The sequence below is a fragment of the Rhipicephalus microplus genome, chromosome 5 (genome assembly GCF_043290135.1).
Source record: "Rhipicephalus microplus isolate Deutch F79 chromosome 5, USDA_Rmic, whole genome shotgun sequence".
Taxonomy (NCBI): Eukaryota; Metazoa; Arthropoda; class Arachnida; order Ixodida; family Ixodidae; genus Rhipicephalus; species Rhipicephalus microplus.
This window is the reverse complement of record NC_134704.1, coordinates 99,104,644-99,128,835: the sequence shown is the minus strand read 5'-3', so window position 1 is coordinate 99,128,835 and position 24,192 is coordinate 99,104,644. Positions and strand designations below refer to the sequence as shown.

Here is a 24,192-nt window from a genome sequence, read left to right as displayed (position 1 = left end):
TTCCTCTGGGTGAATTGGCCAAGAAGTCAATCATTTTTAAGTGTTCACATAAGAATTGTATGAATAATAAACTTTAGAAAAGTTATAATGAATTATCGTTGCTAATTTAGATACTTGAGATCAGAACCACGCTCATTCTGTTAAAATTTTCCGACCGCGAAAATGAGATCCCCATGACAATGATCTACTGAGGAGGCTCCCGTGAGCATAATGATAAAATAAAAAAATCCAATCTAGTTAGAAGAAACACTTCTCTAGGAATTGAAGCGCTTCTCAGTAAATTGAAGCGCTTGCATGTGAAGATGTAATGCTCGACATTTTCGTCCTCGTTACAAAATGAGCAAAGTGGGCAAGTGGCCAGACCAGCTCTCTGCATATAACGCGACAGCATAATATTGTAAAATAACTTCCTCCTTTTGTGTTGAACAGAAACTCCCATGCGATGGGAACAAGAGGTGTCGACACTCGTTTATATAAGTGATTAATGCTTCCTCAGTGCCATGAATTATGGCCCGCCTTCTAATTCTTTCATGAATTTTGAGGGCTGATGTCGAAATAATTGAGAATACAGGGCTACTGAGAGCAGCTTTCGCCAGAGCGTCTATCATTTCATTCTTTTCATTTCTTTGTAGGCAGACACACAGATTAATCTGAAATAATTAGGTTACGTGCGAAGAGCCCAAAGAATGAAAAGTGCTAGATATATTTGCGAAACGCTATTTGTAGCCAGGGCTGTACACGAAGATAAAGAGTCTGTCTCTATGGCGACACTTGATATTGATGTGCTGAGCTTTCTTACTGTCATAATTACCGCAAAAAAGCCCACCGAAAACACTGATAAGAAATCGGGATGCGTTAATCTTCTTCTACTTCGGCCTCTTTTTCTCGTAGTAGAACGACGGCTGATATTTTCGTTCGTTGCTGCTTTTTAGCACTCTCCATATTATATAGATTCTCACACAAAACAGATTCAGAACTGTAGAAGAATGGGAAGTTGGGCCTGTTGGTATACTGGTTCATAGTTTATTACGCAAGAAACAGACGGAAACACACACACACACACAAAAAACAGAGAAGCACACGAAAACAGGCGCAGACTCTCAACAGAATTTTATTCACAAAGGCACGCCAAGTACAAAAAAAAGTACAAGCAATATACACAAAGAGGAACCTGTGAAGGAAATAAAGGTGAGGAGGTCCCGTATCAACAAAAACCAATGGCACATCAACCAGGTCGTGCCCGCCGCACAAGACCGAGAAAACTTTTTCTCGCGTAGAACCATTGTAGGACAACGTTTGCGCAAGATTGAGTTCTTGCGCTTCTTGATTATTACCGCGGAACGACAGCGACATGTCAGAAAAGAGAGGCGCGCGCCCACATTTCTTAGAAAAAAAGATTCAGTTGATAGTCTGCGCCTGTATGCGCTTCCGTATTCTTTCGTGTTCCCGTACGTTTTTCGTGCAGTACACCATGTATACATATTCAGAACTCGTTACACTCATGTATACTACTATTGGTCTTTACTTGCAGAGGGTATGAGGTACATTTATTCGGGCAATAATCATCATCGGCGCAAGTCTCACCTTTCGCGTCGGCATAGAAGCCAGGGGTTAAAGTCATCATCTGCGTGGCGATGATGAGACTATCACCTGACGACGTCAAGACAAGGGCGCTGTCTTCCATTGACTTACGTCGGCAAGATACTCGCTGAAAGATCAGCCCCAAAGAGTAACTGCGCCTGCCACGGTAAGCTAGTCTCGATCGTTTGTTCTGTACACGCTTGCGCTTCGCTAAACGTGACACCGTGTTTCGTGTGAATCTAGAAATTCGACAGTGTCTATCCTCCCGGCAACCGGGATAATTGTTCACAAAATTTCACCCAGCAGTCGCCTATCATTGGCTCTCATATGTCACGTGACGAACTGCCGGGGGAGGGGGGGGGAGAAAAGAAAAAACGGGCAGCTGCAGGACAGACTGTACAGATGCGGCCTAGTGTCGTTAGGTTAGGTCAAGTTCTCTCGGTTGCCGGGAGAATAATAAAAAAAAATTCGCCCGGCAGTTAGTCACGTGACTTATGAGAACTAATGAGAGGCAGCTGCCGGGAGAAATTTTTTTGAACAATTCTCGAAGTTGCCGGGAGAATTGACACACCCTAGAAATTCAAAGAAAGCATAAGTTCTGGGTAATATTGAACGATTTAAAAAATCTAACTGCGTTAATATATACAAGTACACAAAGAAAGTGAAAGACAGCACATTCACACACTCCGAGCTCAAACTTTATTAGGTGAAGCAGAACATATATATATATATATATATATATATATATATATATATATATATATATATATATATATATATATATATATATATATGCAATGAGCATGAAAGACAGTATGAGCTCAATGGGAAATTGTGGTGTTTAATATTGTGTGCCACAATCTACGCCTTCGTTGCCTTTTCATACTAACAGTATACATGTAATCCTTCACTCAATAAGTTTGAGTTGTGAGCGTGTGCACTTGCTGCGTGTTAGATTCTCTGTTCATATTGTTCATATTGGCAAAGTTAAACCTTTCCAAAATAAGGCTTCACCAACTAGCCCAACTTGGTGCTGTTCTAAAATATTGAACCTTGAGACGATGGAAAAATTATTTAAGGGGTGTCTAAGGCAAAATTGTTTCGACGAGCGGTCTTCAAGCTGCAGCCTCGAAGAAGCGCCACGTTCGGAGGAAAACTTCAAGTGTGACATTTGAAGAGCAGTGTATACGGAATAATTTCCTTCGCTGTAAATCAGGTAGCTCCCAACAAAGACCTATTACATTTAAACTATTAACGAAATTGTAGGTCGAGTTTTCATTTCTTTGTTGCGCACTATGAGAAAATACGGTGAAAGAGGAACCCGTGAACCAAGCACATCTCACCATACGCGACGAGGTGTGCATCATTAAAGAAATAAAAAAGCGTATCGGTAATAGTTCACCGAGTAGGTGCGATTCAATGAGGCTTTAGTTACACATTAAAAAAGGCAACCTGAGAAAGTATATCTGTACAGGAGCTCCATAAGTAAGACATACTTGAGCTGTAGACAAACGAAGCGAAGCTCATAAAAAATAACCTGGGACTTTCAGCGAAATTGTATGCCAGCGTGCACTACCGCAAAAAATGCTGTATATAGCAAGAGCTTTTCGGCATGTACGGCTGACCCATCCCAGTATTCACACATTTCCCTTATCGCTAGCTCGAGCGAAGTGCCGCTGCTGCAGCCATTAATCGTCAGGGGACTCTTTCAACACTTTGCATTCGCTTTCCCGCGTCATGATTGAATCCTTCCGGGTGAGCATTTTCTGCATCACGAAAATGCTACCCCTTTCGGCTCTGGCGAGCAGCGACTGTATACAGTAGCATTGCTCAATGTACACACAAGGCGAGCATCAATATATTTTAATGCGTCAGCCAGAATGGCCGACGCGCGGTCGATATATTTTCAGCGCATCTTTTGATAGAGCGCACGCATTGTCACCCCGTTTGGCCACAGCTCATCTGTTCTGTTGGAGCACCACCTGTAACCAGCACAGGTGCTCCAACAGAACAGATGAGCTGTGGCCGTCATGTAAAGATAAAGTTTTCAGGGCGAGTTTTTTTAATGAAAAAATGTACAAAGCGCTTTTCAATGAGTTGTGTACTTTACCTAAAGGGGCCTTACAACCGGTTTCGAAGTAATCTTTGAGTGACTTTGGTAAAGCGGTTGGTTGCTTCATGAATCGAAAGGCGTGAAGATATTTAGAACCCATAATGTAGGAGCAGAGTTACAGAAATTCGTCGCATGCTCCAAGCGGTTTCTCTCTTCTTTGGTACTAGCCAGCGTGCTAAAGGCCAGGGAGAGTAATCTTAGTAACGTTTTATGAATATGCACAAACTAGGCCCTCAAGAAGTACTGTTAATTCTAAATTTTACGATGTGCGCCACTGTGAAATGCACGGCACAATATGCTCGCGATGTGCCACTTTTTCTAACCATGCTTAAATCTTTTAGGAATGCCGATCTCTTTTAGAAAAAAAAACGAAGTCACGATTTCATCTCTGCAGGGATGACAAGTATAACGCTTCACAGAAATATCACTAACGCAACAAGAGATTCAGTTTTTAAACCTAAATCCCGTAAGTGAGCAATATGTCATACGTGCTGCTTCAAAATATAAGGTCGTCAAACTGCCCTTGCGTATATTTTTTAAATATAATGTGCCCCCACTAGAGTCGACAGAAGATTAACACGCTCATTGGTTGATGAAAAAGTGTTTTTTTTAACAATTCGGAATAGACTGTGTAAAGCGGTGTTAGGTTAGTCTGTTATAGCGTAATTGTGTCCACATCAGGAACAATGAATAAGTGCAGTAGCAATTCGAGAGTAACCACGGTAATCGGTAGTTATGTCATAAGAACACATTTTATTCCCCGTAGTCAGACATTGAAGGTGGCTCAAATCTTTGACTCGGGTGTTTGGGAGTTGTGCAGGTGTATTCTCTACGTTAGCTTCATGATTCATCGCACTGTCTAGGCTGATCTCGGGGGTCACGCAGATCGAAGCGCGCGGTTGAGCGTTGGTCCGCAACGTGCCGCAGTGATCGCTGCTGCTCACACAAAATCCAGTTGCCCTGTGAATGAGTTCGTTAAAGTAAATTTTATTTTTATCCTAGTGGTCAGTTGGACCTCACCTTAAGTAAATTGACGCTCCGTTATAACACCCATACGATATAACTTTTACATTGCAGGAAAGCTATTCATTTATTCCAAGAGTTTTTTTTTTCTTGAATGACTTTTTCTCAGTATTTCAGAGAATAGAAGCAATGGTTATGCTGGAAGCGTTTGGTGCAGTAAGAAAAAATGTCGTTCAACGTCAGCGCCACAACAACAAAAGAAAAAAAGTCGGGGCGAACAAGCGTGTCATAGTTGCGTTATAGTTGCGTTCTCTGCAAAAATATAAAAAATGAACATGATAAACTCGGCAAGAGGTATGGTACATTTATTTGGCTTTCTTCAAAAAAATCGCCGGCTCCAAGGTTTTGCACAAGGGCCCCACCGCTAGATACGCCTGCGCATGTCATCCGGAGAACGTAAACACACACAAATAAAAAAAAGAGAATGAGGCAACGAAGATGCCGTCGTTTCTTGCTGGTTACCAGGTCGTTGTGGCTCACACACATTCTGTTAATTGAATTGGTTGATTGTTGTCTCCTTCTCTTGCTTTGCACCCGTGTTTCAACGGCTTTTTTTTTCACGTTGCATCCCTAACATGTAAGTCCAATTTCTGCTTCTTTTACATATGGGAGTTCTAATCAAATTCAATTCTCAGATGTCTTTCAATTTTCTTCTGCCTGTCCTCTAGCACTCTGGGAAATTCGTGGTTTTCTGAACTTCCCGAAGATTGTATAGGGAACAGCGCAGCTGTAGCATGCAGCAAATAGTCTGCAGAGGCTATCCTGAATGTTCAATGATAAGTTGACGCAGACAAATGATCACCCCTTTTCGTTATCTTGGCTACGGATGCTGATTTCAAATGCGAAGCATTTCTTAGCGAACTTCGGCGACTTTGAGCATATCTATCTATCTATCTATCTATCTATCTATCTATCTATCTATCTATCTATCTATCTATCTATCTATCTATCTATCTATCTATCTATCTATCTATCTATCTATCTATCTATCTATCTATCTATCTATCTATCTATCCGCCTACGACTTTTAGCTCTCCTGACCATTTCAATTATGGTATCGATCCCAAACTTGGTATGGCATAACAAGACTGTATGAAGAGCATAGTTGACTAGAAATAACATGAAAATCACTGCATTTAGGTCATGAATGTAATGATTCCATTCTGATGGTCCTGCAGCTCTTGCGGTGGTTTCATTCACATGGCATCTTGCAAAACTGATACGGTATGGCATGATTGCATGACGAACACAAGCGACAGACCCTAACATGAAAATCATGACATGCGTGTCTAGTAACAACATGACTACATACCACGCTCATGATGCGCTCGCGTCCGTTTCGCTAGCGTAGCATATAACCAATTTGGTAGAACGGTACGTGAATGGATGACTAAGGCTTGTGACTGGTGCAAACATGATAATCATGAGATGCGTCTCATGTAACGACATGACTACATGCCGCGCTCATGAAGCGCTGGCGGCCGTTTCGCTAGCTTCACTTATACCAAATTTGGTATTACGGGACGCGGTTAGATGGTAAAGGTATAATACAGGTGCAAACACGATACACATGAGATGCGTGTCATGTAACAACATGACTACATGCTACGCTCATGATGCGCTCACGGCGGTTTCGCTAGCTTCACATGTACCAAACTCAAAGTTAGGTGACGCGAATGGACGACGTAGGTAAATGACACATCCAAGCAACATAATCACGTCATGTGTGTCATGTAACAACATGACTACATGCCACAGTGATGATGCGCTGGCGGCCATTTCGCTAGCTTCACATATGACGTGACACGAATGACTGACGAAGGTATGTGACTGGTGCAAACACGATACACATGAGATGCGTGTCATGTAAGAACATGACTACATGCTACGCTCATGATGCGCTCACGGCGGTTTCGCTAGCTTCACATGTACCAAACTCAAAATTAGGTGACGCGAATGAACGACGTAGGTAAATGACACATCCAAGCAACATAATCACGTCATGTGTGTCATGTAACAACATGACTACATGCCACAGTGATGATGCGCTGGCGGCCATTTCGCTAGCTTCACATATGACGTGACACGAATGACTGACGAAGGTATGTGACTGGTGCAAACATGATAATCATGAGATGCCTGTCATGTAAGAGCATGACTACATGCTACAGTCAAGGCGTCAATATATTTCGACGTGACGCGGTGCAGGTGCTCGCCAGCGTTCATTTCGTCGCGTCACGCCGGCGTTGCCACGCCAGATGCCGGTCCTGCCATATAGACCCATTCCATGTTTGTAAACACAGGTAGGCTGATTTCGACATTATGGGTAAAATTATAGCGACATCCGCACGTAACTTGCGCCATAAGCGCTGAGGGCGGCGATGTGCCCCAACAAACAAAACGCGTGACTCACATCCAACTGCGACGCAGTACGTCGGCATACCGTTTTTTTTTTCTCGTTGCTTGACCGAGGGCACCACATTCACCATTAAAAACCAAACAGAAAATGCGGTAGGCAGAGCGTTTTTTGCCTATCAAGACAGCGCCACCGCATTTTCGTCACATTGGTCTGGTGGAATTTGTCTATACTCGCAGGCACACGCTGCGCCGCGTTGCTTTGATGCATGCGCGTTTCAACGCGTCCAGCGTTCCTCCGTCAAGAATAGAGGGAGACGCACTATTGTCTGGATAACGCATCGGCGCGAAATGCAGCATGTCGCATTTCACGTTGGTTGCCGTCGGGCCGCGTCGACAGACGCTGTTCGCGTCTGGCGTCAGACTATGAAGTGCTCGCGTTTGGCTAACGTAGCATCGCTGTGCCAAGCGCGCACATATACAGAATTTGGTGTTACATGACGTCCATGCATGACGAAGTATATGACTGGTGCGAACATGATAATCCTGACAGGCGTGTCACGTAAGAAAATGAGAACATACCACGCTCATAGCGTCCTAGCTACCGTTTCGCTTGCTCTACATACACTAAATTTGGTATCACATGACGTGAATAAACTACGAAGGTACACCACACATCCAAACATATTGTTACGGATGTGATGGGTTTATTTACAATGAAAAATGTCAGCGCTCTACCGTCACTGCCGAATCACCATCGCTCGAGCGCGTCCGATCTCTTCTTCTTCCTCGCTCTTTCAGTCCGCGTTACATTTCCCTCCGGGCCAGACGAAGCTCACCGAGCGAGTAGAAGCGATCGGTTGTTGTAGGGCTTCAATCGGGCAATGTGCACAATTTGCGTCTTGCGCGAACGCCGGTTCTGAGCTGTCACTCTTGCGACAGCGTAAGTTATGTCACTTAAGCACTGAGTAATGACAAACGGTCCTGAGTACTTAGAAAGAAACTTCTGGCAAAGTCCCTTTTTTCGAACAGGCGTCCACAGCCAGACCAAATCACCTGTAGCGAAAGTCACGGGTGGGTGTTTTGCGTCGTAACGGTCTTTCGCGCGAGCGTGGGCGGAAAGAGTTCGGAGCCGAGCAAGTCGACGAGCTTCTTCGGCGCGACACAAAGTCTGCGCGACACTGGCGTTTTCGTTCGTCGAAAATGGAAGTATGGTGTCAAGGAAACTTTGCGGATGACGAGCATAGAGAAGAAAGAAAGGCGTATAACCTGTGACTTCGTGTTTCGCGGTATTAAAGGCGTATGTAACAAAAGGTAATACGGCATCCCAGTTCTTGTGATCCGCTGCGACGTACATTGAAAGCATGTTGATGATGGTACGATTGGTGCGCTCAGTGAGGCCGTTGGTTTGAGGGTGGTATGGCGTGGAATGGCGATACTGACACCCACAAAGCCGTAGCAACTCTTCGACAACGTCAGCGGTAAACTGACGGCCGCGATCACTTATCACCACACGAGGGGCCCCGTGACGAAGTATGATCGAGTGTAGAAGAAACCATGACACATCAGATGATGTGGCTGAAGCAACCGCCATCGTTTCAGTATACCGCGTCAGGTAATCTACGCACACAATAATCCAGCGGCGGCCGGTGGTAGACTTGGGGAAAGGGCCCAGTAAATCTATGCCGACTTTTTCGAATGGTGATGTCGGTGGCTTAACCAGCTGCAGTGGGCCGGCCGATGGTGTGGTAGGTTGTTTGTGGCGTTGGCAGACATCACAACTTGCGACGTAGTGCTTGGTGGTCTTCCAGAGTCGAGGCCAGTAAAAACGTTGTCGGATACGGTGAAGCGTTCGGGCAAATCCAAGGTGCCCAGACGTGATGTCATCGTGCATGGCTTGGAATACCGCAAGACGCAGGCATTCTGGCACGACGAGTAGTAGTGTGGAACCATGGCTGGAGTAATTCTTGCGATATAGTAGGGCGTCATGAATCACGAATGGCGTGGCGCGTTTAGAGCTACGAGCCACATCAATCATTGGTTTCAGCGAAGGGTCACGCTGTTGTTCGTGACGAAAGACATCCAAATTTGGGAAGTTGGATGAGATTGCGGCCAGGTAGTTGTCAAAATCATCATCATCAGCATCCACAGTTGGAGATGGAAGACGAGATAAGCAGTCGGCATCTGCGTGACATCGACCGCTCTTGTAGGTCACAGAATAATTATATTCTTGAAGCCGTAAGGCCCAGCGAGCCAACCGACCAGCTGGGTCACGTAGTCCGACAAGCCAACAAAGCGAATGATGATCTGTGACGATCTTGAACTGCCGGCCGTACAAATAAGGTCTGAACTTTTGGACGGCGAAAACAACTGCAAGACATTCCAGTTCGGTGACCGTATAATTCCTCTCCGCCTTAGTCAAAGTACGACTTGCATACGCCACGACGTGCTGCCGGCTATCGTGATATTGAACTAGCACGGCACCAACTCCGATACCACTAGCATCTGTATGCAGTTCCGTGAGTGCCTCCTGGTCGAAATGGCGCAAGAGGGGCCCGGAAGTAAGCAAATACTTCAGCTGCTCGAAAGCAGCCTCACACTCAATGGTCCATCGAAATGGAGTGTTTTTGCGGAGCAACTCTGTCAGGGGATGAGCAAGCTGGGCGAAGTCTTTGATAAACCGACGAAAATAAGAACACAGGCCCACGAAGCTACGGAGATCCTTCAAAGACGTCGGTTGCTTGAAGTCTCGGACAGCACTGATTTTGTGCGGGTCTGGTCGTATACCGTCCTTGTCAACTAGATATCCAAGCACAAGGGCTTGACGCTCACCAAAATGACACTTCTTTGCGTTTAAAACGAGACCAGCTTGTTTGACGCAGTCTAGAACAACGCTAAGCCGATGGTTGTGTTCGTGGAATGTCTTGCCAAAAATAATTACATCATCGAGATAACACATACATATCTCCCATTTGAGACCGCGAAGGATGGAGTCCATGAATCGCTCGAAGGTAGCTGGGGCATTGCATAAGCCAAACGGCATAACGTTGAATTCAAATAATCCATCAGGCGTGACAAAAGCAGTCTTCTCTTTGTCAGACGGATGCATCGGTATTTGCCAGTATCCAGACCTTAGGTCGACAGAAGAAAAGTATGCGGCCGAGTGCAGACAATCAACAGCATCGTCGATGCGTGGTAGCGGATACACGTCTTTCTTTGTGACGGCGTTGAGACGGTGGTAGTCTACACAGAATCGCCAAGAGTTGTCTTTCTTTTTTACCAATATAACAGGAGCTGCCCAGGGACTGCTTGACTTTTGACTAACGCCTTTCTGCAGCATGTCGTTGACCTGATCGGCGATCACTTGCCTCTCTGACGGGGATACGCGATAGGGTTTCTGGCGTATCGGTGTAGCATCTCCCGTGTTGATGCGGTGGTGCATACGGGATTCGGGCAACATGGAACAACGCTTGTTTTGAGCGAAATCAAAGACTCCCGCGTAGCGTGTAAGTACCTCCTCAAGGACATTCTGCTCGGAAGAAGGCAACGACTTGTTGATCATACGTTTAATCTCGGCTGAGTAGTTGGGCGCAGTCTGACTGATAGCTGGAGACTCTGAGACCATTCTCACGTCAATGGTGGCCTGCTCCTCGAACGTACCTAGTTTGAATCCGGCTGGTAGAACAACAGGCTCTGAGGCTGCGTTGAGTGCCCACAAGCAAGCATGTCCGTCGATGGCTGTAAGGACAGACCGTGGGACCAGCACATTCTTCTTAATGGCGTTTGCATGATCAGGCTCCACAAGTCCAGTGCAGGGTCCTGAGCGGACATGAGAAGAGCATACGGGTACAAACACTGCTGTCCGACCAGGGATCGTCACATCTTCAGACAACGAAAGAGCATCGATGGGCAGAGTCGGAAAATCGTCAACTATTGCAGCGGGCAACGTACTTTGTAGAAGAATCTCTCCAGTTCCACAGTCAAGCGTAGCGCCGCATTCATGAAGGAGGTCTATCCCTAAAATGATGTCATGAGTTGCGCGAGCCAGTACGGTGAATTCAACTCGGAAATTTTGTCCACCAATCGTGAGTACAACTGAACAAATACCAACAGGGCATAACGTTTCGCCTCCAACTCCACGAAAAGTTTCTTTACGATTCCACGCGAACATAACTTTGTGACCCAAGAAACGATGTTTGAAACGAAGGCTCATAACCGAAACAGCAGCACCAGTGTCTACAAGAGCAAGAGTATCTACACCGTCTATACACACACGCACTTTGTTCATCAACATCACAGCAGAAGGAGGAATTGGCGAAACTGACCGTCCCGCGACCGCACCTCCATCGGTCGCACCAGTTAGTTTCCCAGCTGATGCGGGGAAGGTGACCGACGACGCGGAGACGGCGAGCGGCGGGACCGTGTCGGAGGCGGCGTCAGGCTTCTCTCGGAGGCAGGGGACTCGCTGCGAAATTCGCTAGGCCATTGCTGTCGGGGACGGTGGTCGGCCGAGTGAGAGGTCCAGGTTTCATGCATACGAAGCGGGTGCGTCGAAAAACGTGGCGGCACAGGCGTTTCGTACATACGAGCCGGATACGTCGAAAAACGTGGCGGTGCAGGCGGCCGTCTGGGACAGAAGCGCGAAATATGCCCTGGGAGACCACATGTGTAGCAAACGGGGACTTGTCGACTTACGTTAGCCGGAGCAGAGGTGGCAGAAGTACGCGGAGACGGGTCGTGCTCCGCAGGAACATTTTGTGATGAAGCATAGTAATCTTCTGGTAGAGGCCTGGTTGACGACGGTCGGGGGTCCGCAGCGGCACGTCGAGATGATGACATCCGGTGGTGGCCACGACCCGTCGGGGAAAACGGAAGCCGCGGGGTAAAATCTGCAGTTTCTGTGCGTGGTCGGTTTTCGACGTGACGCTCTCGCATCCAGTAGGGAGGTGGTTCGGGGCACGCGGCGAACGAGCATTGGTGGTGAACGTCACCTGCTTGAAGTCGTACGAGCTCTTCTCGAACTACCCGACGTACGAGGTAGGAAATGTCTTCGCAGGTGGCGACGTCCATACTTGCGACAGTGGGAACATTGTCCAAGCGCCCGAACTTGGGTAAAATTCTTCGGGTCTTCAACGCCTCGAATGCGCGACACTGCTGCCTGAAAATCGAAGGAGTGTTCAAGTTTTCTTTTGTTATCAAAAAATTGTACACGTCCTCGGCGATGCCTTTCAACAAATGACCGACTTTGTCTTCGTCAGACATATTTGCGTTGACAATTCCGCAAAGCTTCAACACTTCTTCAATGTAGGTTGTGCACGTCTCGCCGGGCAACTGAGCCCTACGTGACAGCGTTTGCTCAGCTTTCTTTTTCATGGAACTCGTGTCCCCAAAGCAGGCCTTCAGTTCCTTAACAAATATATCCCAAGTGGGGAGGACGTGTTCATGGTTCTCAAACCAAAGCAAGGCTGTCCCGGCAAGGAAGAATACTACGTTCACGAGCTTCGCCGGTGCGCCCCATTCGTAGTAGCCGCTCACTCTCTCGAAGTGTTTTAGCCAAGCGTCCACGTCTTCGTCAGTTTTACCTGAGAAAATTCGTGGCTCAGGTGCCCAGTAGTTTGGTTGTCGAGGTCGACGGCCACCTTGTGCCGTGTCGGTGGCACTGGTGGATGCAGCAGCGTAGGACGTCGATGGGATTGCTGTGTCGTCGTTCATGCTGATGTTGTCCGGAGGTAGGCCAGCTAAGCGTCTGCTTCTTCGAAGAACTTCTGCTGCGGGGTCCAGGATGGCAAGTTACCCAGCACCTCCACCAAAGCTGTTACGGATGTGATGGGTTTATTTACAATGAAAAATGTCAGCGCTCTACCGTCACTGCCGAATCACCATCGCTCGAGCGCGTCCGATCTCTTCTTCTTCCTCGCTCTTTCAGTCCGCGTTACAATATTAATCATGACACGGGAGTCATTCACGGCGTCGTTTACCTCTACCTCGTAACGCTGTGCTGATTTTAAAGCGCCATATGAACATTTCTCAATTGTGCTTCGCATATCATAAATTCCCACTGTACGTGGGATCTGCCAGTTATTCTTTTTTGCAAGCTTTGTGTGCAAGATACATGCATGTGTTTCTCCCTTTTTCTCCTTCTAGAGAATACGTACCAGGCAATGTCCCGAGCGCTACATTGGAAATCTCCTTTCGTCTCCATGAAAACTGCCTCCAATTCGGCCTCGAAGCAACGCATTTAAATCGTTTACGCAGCCGCCAAAGAAGATATGACAAGCTTCCCGATTTCCGGGGTGCAGAAAACGGGCAAGAAGGTATTCATCCGCCGCGGTGAACCAGACACGAGCAGCACCGTATCTTCCATCACTGACACCAGCTCGAGCGTTGCAGACGGCAAGTGGAAGACGGTAGTGAACAGACAGGTTGGTGACTCCGCTTTTGTACATATTCCGGGAACCGCGTGACGTCACGAGGAGTGGCTATCACGCAGCTTGACTGCTGATACAGACGAGAGCCAATTCCATGCGTGGCTCGGCGCAAATATTTGCTATTCATACACGTTCAAAAAAAAAATAAGAGTGACTAACTTGTTTGGAGCGATCAAGTGCGAAAACGAGCACGTAAATGTGTCTGGTGATTTATATGTAGCTTTATTTGCGAGATATTTTGAAAAAGCTCGCCATCGAATTACTAACGCATGTATTAAACGCGTGTATATAACGCATGTCCACATACATACATATATACATACATGCACACAGACACACACAGCATATATATATATATATATATATTGTCGCGGTTCAACGTAAGCAGTGCACCGAGACGTTGAGTCCGAGAACCGATGGCGTGTGTTTTTATGCAGGAGCCAAGAGCAGGCGAGCAAAACAAAAGCACGTCTTCTTCTTCAATCCCCCTTTTCACGAGGCTGTTGGCGCGCACATCGTCTTCGTTCTTTGTTTCGGGCGCGGCATTTGCCTCCCCTTAAAAGAGCATCGCCCCGATGCTATAGCTGACACAGTAATTCGCGCATGAAGTCACTTTGTAGAAGAGACGGTGCCTCGCAGAGTCACTCGCTGACGTATGGCTTAATGCGCACTACGTGCACAAGCTCAGGTCGGTGCTGGCGACGCCTTGAACAGTTTGGGCTATCCGGGACGATTTCATAGGTAACGTCACTTAGTCGTCGCAGTACTCGATAAGGTTCGAAGTACCTTCTGAGCAATTTTTCGGATAGTCCCCGTCTTCGTACAGGCGTCCACACCCATACCCTGTCCCCGGTTTCGTACGTTACAGGTGTATGACGTTGGTTATAGCGGCCTGCGTCGTACTCTTGCTGTTGGTATATTCGCAGACGTGCGAGCTGCCTAGCTTCCTCTGCGCGTTGAGTAAACGCGTCAGCACTCGTTTCGTTGTCATCGCATTCATGTGGCAGCATCGCGTCTATCATCGTTCTTACTTCTCGTCCGTAAACAAGGCTGAATGGGGTCATCCGTGTGGTTTCTTGTTTCGCAGTATTGTATGCGAACGTTATGTAAGGGAGAATCTCGTCCCAGTTTTTGTGTTCGATGTCCATATACATTGAAAGCATGTCTTCCAGAGTTTTGTTAAGTCGCTCGGTCAACCCGTTGGTTTGTGGATGGTAAGCTGTCGACTTGCGATGAATAGTACCGCTGAGCACCAACACATGATCTAAAAGCGTAGCCGTAAATGGTGTTCCGCGATCTGTTGTAACGATCGATGGCGCACCGTGTCTCAGCACAATGTTCTCTATGAAGAACCGGGCTACCTCCTCTGCTGTGCCTCTCTGAATGGATTTTGTCTCGGCGTAGCGAGTAAGGTAGTCGGTCGCCACTATAACCCAGCGGTTACCAACACTAGAGGTGGGAAGTGGGCCCAAAAGGTCGATTCCGATCTGGTCAAATGGCGTTGTCGGGATCTGGACAGGGTGTAGCAAACCGGCTTGTTTCGTTGGAGGTGACTTGCGCCGCTGGCAATCGAGGCAGGGCCGAACATGATGCTTCACGGCAGCGGTGAGTCTAGGCCAGTAATAGAGAGTTTTAGTACAGCGTACGCTGCGTACGTGGCGGCGTTGCGTTGCGTACGTAAGGACGCCACGTTCTGCGTAGTGCGCATGCGCAGACCGCAACGCGCACGTATCGCGTTACGTACGCAGCCGCTACGTACGCAGCCGCTACGTACGCACGCATGAGATGCGTGCGTGCGTACGTATGAGCTTATCGCACCACTCTCGAACAAGTTCGCGACAGCGCGAGACTTCGTTTTGCAAAATGGCGGCATGGAAGGCAAGCACCGACCGGCTCTGTGGCTTAAAATATGGTCATAATCTGGCTATAACACTTGGATTGGCTCACATTGGCTGTCAACAACACGTGCTTCTATTTTGATCTACCAGATGACGCAACACGCTTCACGCTCGTTACGTACGCGGGTAGTACGGCGTACTAAAAGCCGATTAGTGGCAAACGACGCCACGTAACGCAAGGCGCTTGCGTGATGCGTACGTAGCACCATTCCGCAGTACTAAAACTCTCTAAAACTCTCTCCCTCGAACTCTGCTCAGTGTGCGCGTGTAGCCTAAATGTCCAGATGTTACCTCGTTGTGGCACGCTTGCAACACCTCAGAACGAAGAGTGGTAGGGACGACAAGCAGGTAGGTGGACCCGTCTGAAGAGATATTCATTTTGTAAAGGACATTGTTTCGCAGACAGAACGACGATAGTCCTCTTGTAAAGGCTTTGGGTGCATTCTGGCTTCGTCAGTCAGTCAGTCAAGAACTTTAATTTATGGTCCTGAGGAGTTTAAGCCACCAGGGTGCCCACGTGGGACATCCTAGCAGCCGCTACCGTAGGCGACGCCCGAGTCGGGGCGGGAACGTGGTGGCGTTCCGCCAGTTCTTGGGCCCTCTGGACTGCCTTAAGTTGGTTTCGGAGATTGGGGCTCCTGAGTGCCTCCTCCCAGTCGGACTCACTGGTGAGAGGTCCCTGAGGTAACGCGGGACATTGCCAGAGCATGTGCGCGAGTGAACAGTACACTTCTGTGCAATCTGGGCACTGTGAATTTATGTCTGAGTTATAATGGCTGAGTCGGCCCCGTGATGGGTACGATCTCGTTTGTAACATTCTAAAGGCTACTTCTTGCGCGCGTTCGAGTTTTGAATGGGGTAAAGGGTATCGGCTTCTGGTGTGTCGGTAGTGGGAGGTAATTTCATGGAAGGTGAGTAGTGGGTCATTAAACTGTACGTCTGGGCCCAGCTCTTCGGTGGCTGATTGATCGTCACGGCGGGTCAGTTCTCGTGCTCGATCATGAGCCATTTCGTTGAGGTTGGGTTGTTGTGGGTGAACGTCTTTGCCCATGTGGGCAGGGAACCAAGAGAGGTAGTGCGAGCCCGTATATTTCCGTGTTTGTAAAATGCGGGCTGCTTCTGGAGCGATGTTGCCGGTTTCGTAAGCCCGAATGGCGGCGCGAGAGTCTGTGAAGACATTAGTGAGTGAGGGGTCGGTCATCGCTAAAGCTATAGCAACTTGTTCGGCTATGGCGCTTGTTGATAGCCTAACCGAGGCGGCTGAGCGTAGGGCTCCGTCGCCATCTACTACCGCGAGTGCGAAAGAGGAGGAGTTACCGTATTGCGCTGCGTCGACGAATGCGGTAGAGTTGCGATTCGCGGCGGTACGGTTTAGGATCGCGCGAGCGCGGGCCAGCCGTCTGCCTTCGTTGTGTTGTGGGTGGACATTTCGCGGAAATGGGGTTACCATGTAAGTAGCTCGGACAACTCTGGGGAGGGTTACTGCGCGTTCAAGGCAGGGGTGTGGGGACATGCCGGCCTCGCTTAGAAGTCGGCGGCCTGCCTTGGAGGAGGAGAGGCGGATCACTTGGGCCGTGGTCTGGGCCTCGATCACTTCATCGATGCCGTTGTGCATGCCTAGTTGGTCGAGACGGGAAGTGCTCGTGTTTTGAGGCAAACCAAGGACTTGTTTAATGCTTTTGCGCATGAGTGTGTTTAGTTTCGTCTTTTCTACCTTCGTCCAGTTGTGGGCAGAGGCGACGTAATTGATGTGACTCATTAGGAACGCGTGGTATATGCGCAGAAGGTTGGCCTCTCCAAGGCCTCGTCTACGACCCGAGACTCGCTGAATGAGTCGGAGCATGTTCTCGGTTTTAGCTGTGATATGTTTAATTGTTCTTGCATGACAGCCAGTGGCCTCGACGAGGAGGCCGAGAATGCGTATGGAGTCCACGCGGGGTATTCGCTGCCCATCTTTGGCGTGTAGCGCTATGGGTAGATCACCTAAGGGTGTTAAGTTACGAACGCCTTGGCGAGATTGCCGGTACAGTAGCAACTCTGATTTTGTGGGCGACAAACGAAGTCCAGTGTTTTTTAAGTAGGCTTCTGTGGTATTGAGAGCAGTTTGAAGGGCTTGCTCCAACTCCGCCAATGAGCCTCCCGGGCACCAGATGGTGATGTCATCTGCGTATATAGCATGGTTTATGTTTGGGATCTCGCGGAGTTTGTCAGATAGTCCCTTCATTACTATGTTAAAAAGGAGTGGAGAAATGACTGCCCCTTGTGGTGTCCCGTTGGAACCTAATGTGTAAGTGTCGGATGTAAGTTGCGATAAATGCAGCTGAGCTTTTCGATTTTGCAGAAAAGAACGAATGTACGCCTGGAATCTTTTACCGAGACCAAGGCTGGCAATGGATTCCAGTATAAAGCGGTGTGAGACGCTGTCGAATGCTTTAGTGAGGTCTAGGGCGAGAATGCCACGAACATCTCTCGTTTTTGAGTCGAAGATCTGTTTCTTTAGTAATAGCATGACGTCTTGTGTTGAAAGGTGCGGACGGAACCCGACCATGTTGAACGGAAAGAGTTCGTGATCCTCTATGTAGCGCGATACACGATTTAGGATGACATGTTCAGCTGCTTTTCCTATGCATGAGGTTAGGGAAATCGGGCGTAGATTGTCGAAGTTGAGTGGTTTACCTGGCTTTGAGAGAAGGATTACCGTGGCCGTGCGCCATTGTTCAGGTACCTGGCCAGTTTCCCACATGTAATTAATGTCTTTTGTGAGTAGTGTGATGGCTTGGTCGTCTAAATTTCGCAACAGGCGGTTGGTTACCTTGTCAGGACCGGGGGCTGATCTGCTGTTGAGGTTGTGTAATGCCTCCCGAATTTCTGACTCCGTGAAGGGTTCGTCGAGTTCGGGTATCGTTTCGCATTCTATTTCTGGGTAGTCGGTGGGTTGTGCTGTGTTTAAGGGGAGGTGACGTTTGGAGATTTCTTCAAGAAAGGATGAGTTTGTTCCTCCCATCTTTTTGTGCGAGTGTAGGAGCCGGTCTATGGCATGACTCTGGTTGTTTTTTGTTTCGCAGTCGTCCAGCATGTATTTTAGGAGGTTCCATTTACCCCCAGTTCGCATGCGGCCGTCGACCGCCGAGCAGAGTTCATGCCATTGGAGTCGTGTGAGCTCCGTGCAATATTTGGCAATGTCTTGGTTCAGTATTGATAGACGTTTTCGTAAGCGTCTGTTTAGTCGTTGTGTTTTCCAGCGCGCGAGTATTGACGCTTTTGCCTCGAGCAAATGTGCCAGATGTGGGTCCATTCTCGGGACCTCGAGTTCTGTTTGTATTGTTTTCGTTGTTTTGGCTATGTCTTCCTGAAGTGAGGTGAGTAGTTCGATGAATGTGTTGTATTCCTTTGTGTTGTTTTTGCGGAGGGTGCGGAAGGCATCCCAGTCCGTTAGCGTGAATGTACGGGGTGGGGCTGATGCGTTGGGTAGTTCGGTTCGTATGATGAAGTGATCGCTGCCCAGGTTTTCCTGCGTATTGGTCCAGGTGTGGCCTGTGACGTTACGGGTAAATACCAAGTCCGGCGTAGTGTCGCGTTGTACCGATGTTCCAAGTCTCGTAGGGAATCGGTGATCTGTGATGAGTGTGAGGGACAAGTCGTCAATTGCTCGCGTGAGGTTAGTGCCTTTAGCCGTTGCCTGGGGGTAACCCCATGACGGGTGGGGGGCATTGAAGTCGCCTGCTATAACAAGCGGAGAGTTTCGCGCGAGCGTTGTGGCTTTAGTTAAGAGCGCATGGAAGGACTGTCTGTAGTCTGACGGGGAGCTGTAAACGTTAAGGATAAAAACGCTTTGTTTTAAAAAACGGTTTGGTACGAGTTCGACGAGTATCGCTTCCAGGCGGCTGCGGGTGGGTAATACCTCATGTACTATGTGAGCAAATTTCTTGCTAATCAGCGTGGCTATACCTCTCTTGGTATCCCCTCGTTGTGAGATGGGGTGGTAACCCGATAATGTGAGAGTATCACAAAGGGTCTCCTGCAGTAATATTACGTGTGGCTTCTTGGGTTGCGCTTTAATGTACTGCAGCAGTGGGGTTTTACGGGTCGCGAAGCTAGCGCAATTCCACTGCCAAATTTCTAACGTGTTTTGGGTTGTGGAAGCCATGATGATTACATTGAATTTGGTGGCCCAGGCAGATTTGCCGTAGGATCCACAGAAACTACTGTTCTGGCTTTGGTTTTAGCTTTTATGGTGGCTTTTTGCTCTAGTGCTTCCACCCGGCGTGACAGCGTGTCGATGTTATCGTGGTTTTCTCGCGTGAGACGTAAGATTTCGTTTAGAGTGTCTTCTGGTGAGTCGCTGTCATTCGTGTCCGCTTCGCGGAGTGGTGGGGCTCTGCGTTTAGGTTTGCTAACATCTACAGTGGATGAGGGGGGATCTTTAGGAGCTGTGAGAGTTTGTATTTGGTGCCTCGCCTCATTTAGTTGTGTGGTGAGCTGTTGTATGGTTGCCCGAAGACCTGCTAGTTCTGCTCGTAGAGTTGTAACTACCTCGCTTTCATGCTCTGGCAATGAGGGCCGCGTTACCTTTGTGACCGGCGGCGTGCTCCGTAGCGGTGGTTTCTTCCCTTGGACTCGGTCCGCCCATGTCAGCTCAGCCTGGCGAGATGGGGAGTGTCTCCTGGAGCGGGAGTGGCTGCGCTGGGCACTGCGACGTCTCGCTGTCGGTGTGAGGGAGCGGCTTCGCCTGGATGTCGCATAGGTGCTCGAGGTGGCGCTGGAATCGCGGGAGCTGGCTCCACTCGATCCTCGGGAGCGGCTACGACCGCGTCGACGGCGTCGGCGTCGTCGTTGGCGTACGATGTACGGAACTTGAAATTTACGTTTGCAGTCCTTATCGGCAGTGGGGTGTGGTCCACCGCAGAGGGTGCAGTGGGGCTTACATTGGTGGTTTTCGGGTGGGGTTTTGAGTCCGCACTTTCGGCACCACGTTGTGTTAGGATTAGGGCAAACGTCTGCACGATGGCCGAGGCTGCCGCAGTTGTAACAAACTTCCGTGTGTCTGCGGAAAAGCGTGCATCGAACTATGCTCGCCCCGCAGTATACATAATACGTGGCTTCGTCCTTCTAAATAATTAATCAAGCCAAGTAGCTCAGGATCGTCATGCTGGTGATCTGCGATGGTTGAAGTGTCGAGGATTCCGAGAAACGCTGTCTCTTCATCAAAAGCAGCAGCCGACTCTATTAGTGATCGACATAGGCAGTCGGCGTCCGTGTGTCGCTTTCCCGACTTATACACCATCGTTATATCAAACTCCTGTAGTCTAAGGCTCCAGCGTGCCAATCGCCCGGAAGGATCTTTCAGACTTCTTAACCAACACAACGAACGGTGGTCACTGATAACCTTGAATGGGCGGCCGTACAGGTATGGGCGAAATTTCATAACTGCCCACACCACGGCGAGGCATTCCTTTTCAGTGGTCGAGTAATTTGCTTCTGTGCGTGACAGAGTTCTGCTTGCGTAAGTGATCACTCTTTCCTCGTCGTCCTGGCACTGCACAAGCACAGCTCCGAGGCCAACATTGCTGGCGTCAGTATGGAGCACTGTAGGGGCTGTGTCATCAAAATGGGCAAGCACGGGGGTCGTCTGCAGACGTTGCCGCAAGTAATTGCAAGCATTTTCCTGTTCGTCGCCCCAAACAAATGCAACGTCATCCCTCGTGAGACGAGTTAAAAGTGGCGCAATGCGCGCAAAATCTGGAATAAACCGCCGATAACATGCACAGAGACCCAGAAAACGCCTCACTGCCTTTTTATCTGATGGTGTTGGAAACTGTGTGACGGCGGCAACTTTTTCGGGATCTGGACGAACTCCTGCGTAACTGACGACATGGCCAAGAAACTGCAGTTCCTCAAAGCAGAAGTGACATTTCTCCGGCTGTAGCGTCAGGCCTGCGGCCCGTATGGCCTGCAAGACCATTTGCAATCGTTCAAGGTGTTCGTCAAACGTTGTAGAAAACACAATGACGTCGTCAAGGTATACTAGGCAGGTTCTCCATTTAGGCCCAGAGAGAACGGTATCCATGAGACGCTGGAAAGTAGCAGGCGCGGAGCACAAGCCAAATGGCAAAACCTTAAACTCGTACAGTCCGTCTGGCGTCACGAAAGCGGTTTTTTCACGATCCCTGGGGTCTACTTCAATTTGCCAATATCTGCTCTTTAAGTCCATGGAAGAGAAGTAACGTGCGTTTCGAAGCTTGTCAATCGAATCATCTATGCGGGGAAGCTGGTACACGTCCTTTTTTGTAACCTGATTTAGCTTTCGATAGTCCACACAGAAACGCAGGCTGCCGTCCTTCTTTTTCACTTGAACAACAGGTGATGCCCAGGGGCTTTTCGACGGTTGAATGACGTCGTCTTCAAGCATTTTTGTTGCCTGCTGTTATATCGCTTCTCGTTCTTTTGAAGCCACACGGTACGGATTTTGATGGATTGTTCTAGCCGTGTCCTCTGTGATGATTCGGTGCTTGGTCAAGGACGTCCGGCCAACTTTCGAGGTCGGCGCAAAACAGTCGTGGAACTCGTCTAGCAGCACAAGCAGGCGTTCCCGCTGTTGCTGAGTTAAAGTAGGGCTGACGTCAAGGTTAGGTGCTAGGTCACGTTGGTGTGGTGCAGATGTTGCTTCGAGTGCTGAAAAGCAGTCACAAACATCTGCGATCTCGTCGAAACGTGCCAACGTTGTGCCTTTTGGAAGGTGACGTCGCTCGGAGGTGAAATTGGTCAACAGCAAGTTCGTTCGGCTGTCGGTGACATTGACTATTCCTCGTGCTACGGAAATCCCATGTGTGAAAAGCAGCGAGGTTAGTTTGTCGGCGACTCCTTCACCGTCGAACGGTACGTCACATGCTACTGAAACGAGGATACATGATTGAGGTGGCACGACTATATTGTGGTCTTTGAGACGAAAGGATTTGTGCTCTGGTGATGTAGGATCAGTCAGACGAACACTCTCATAAAATGAAACCACGCGGTCCGGGATGTTGATTATTGCGCCATGTTCCCTGAGAAAGTCCATTTCTATAATTAAATCTTTGCAGCACTCTGGGAGAACAATGAAAGTCGCGACAAAAGAAGAATCTCCTATGCTGATTCTTGCTGTGCATCTTTCAGTAGGGAGCAGCAATTGACCACCCGCTGTTCCTATATGTGGTCCTGTCCATGGCGTTTTTACTTTTTTAAGATGATCAGCCAGTTTGTGACTCATTATGGAAAACTCGGCACCCGTATCGACTAAGGCCGTCACTTGCTCTCCATCAATAATTACGTTGAGGTCGGCGCTCACCATTTCGTCGTCGTTAATATTCGTCGGCGTCGAGTCGTTCTGTAGCGGCAATGCTGGGGACTTTTTATCGTCTTGTGGTCGGGCTGCGACCTTACCCTGAGAGGTGCCGCCTTTAGTTTACCCGGTAAGGGCTGGGCGACCTTGTTCCCCGAAGGTCAGCAAAAGTACGTCGATTCGGTGACGATGTCTGAGCAGGGGATGGAGAGCGTGACCTGTGGGCAGAATTGGGCTGGCGATTAGGAAGCGACTCGTGATAGGGAGACCACGTTGTTGAAGGTCCTCGAAAACCAGGGTCGTCATGGCGAACAATGTAGTCGTCGTTGGCACGGCGACCGTCGTACCCTGGCCGAGACGGGCGAAGCGATGTGTCACGGTACCAACAATGGCGAGCTATATGGCCGGCACCACCACAGTTGTAGCAGAGAGGGCGCCGATCGACGGTGCGCCAAGCGTCCGTTCTGCGAAATTGTGGGCGTCTTAAGTCCTCTCGTGGTGGTGAGTAAGGCACGGCAAGTGGTGGCTGGTGGCATGGAGGCATCACAGACATGGGTCGACGTCTGAAAGTCTCCTGCAATGGTTGCGACGAAGGTGCGGCTGTAGGTGGCTGGTAGTATGATGTAATAGGCGGGACGGGTGGTGGACGGCGGACAGCGTCGGCGTAACTCAGTTGACGCTGATCGCAACCGAGATCAGCTGCTGAAAAAGCGTGCCTAAGTTCGTCACGAACGACTGCGGCAACGGCGGTCACTGATGTATCCACTGGAGAAGTCCAAAGCTTCTGAATTTCTTCTCGGACAGTATCTCTGATCAGGTCACGTAGGGAGCCCTGATTGTCCAGAGTCACTGAAGCGGCGTTGATTGGGGTGGTAGTGGACGAGCGATCATATTGCCTCGATTTTTGGTGCAGAGCACGCTCAATGGCAGTGGCTTCTCTTATAAAATCGGCCACGGTAGTTGGGGCATTGCGCACTAGTCCAGCGAACAGTTGTTCTTTCAGGCCGCGCATAAGATAGCGCAACTTCTCCTCGGACATGTTGGGATCAGCCTGACGACAGAGGCGCGTCACGTCTTCAGCAAACATTGCCACAGTTTCGTTAGGTTTTGAAGCCTTAACTCGAGCAACTGCTGAGCCCGCTCTCGACGGTTGACGCTAGCAAAGGTATCAATCAGCTGCTGACGAAACTCATCCCATGTGGATATACGGCCTTCTCGATTCTCAAGTAACGTGTGAGCGCCGTCATCGAGAGTGAAGTACGTGCGGGCGAGCTTCTGTTGAACATTCCACTGGTTGATGTCGGCAACGCGTTCGTAATGCTCAAGCCAATCTTCAACATCTTCATGTGGGGCACCACTGAAGCGATCAGGCACAAGCGGCTGAAGAAGTGTTACCTGGGCTGGATTGGAAACGGGGCTGCCTTGTATCCCTTGGACCAACTGTGGCTGGCTAGCGCAGGCCATTGGTAGAGGTAC

The 24,192-nt window shown here is 48.9% G+C and overlaps 1 protein-coding gene across 1 annotated transcript in view; it reads left to right on the top strand.

Moving 5' to 3' along the window:
* Nucleotides 1-1,610: 1,610 nt before the first annotated feature.
* The window catches only part of LOC142817328 (uncharacterized), a 121,225-nt gene continuing 98,643 nt past the window's right edge, over nucleotides 1,611-24,192 (top strand). Inside the window, exons 1-2 of the mRNA XM_075894365.1 lie at nucleotides 1,611-1,747; nucleotides 13,217-13,494. Of these exons, the coding sequence (XP_075750480.1) occupies nucleotides 13,342-13,494 (153 nt within the window). The 5' untranslated portion in view covers nucleotides 1,611-1,747; nucleotides 13,217-13,341. The remainder of the gene's footprint in view (nucleotides 1,748-13,216; nucleotides 13,495-24,192) is intronic.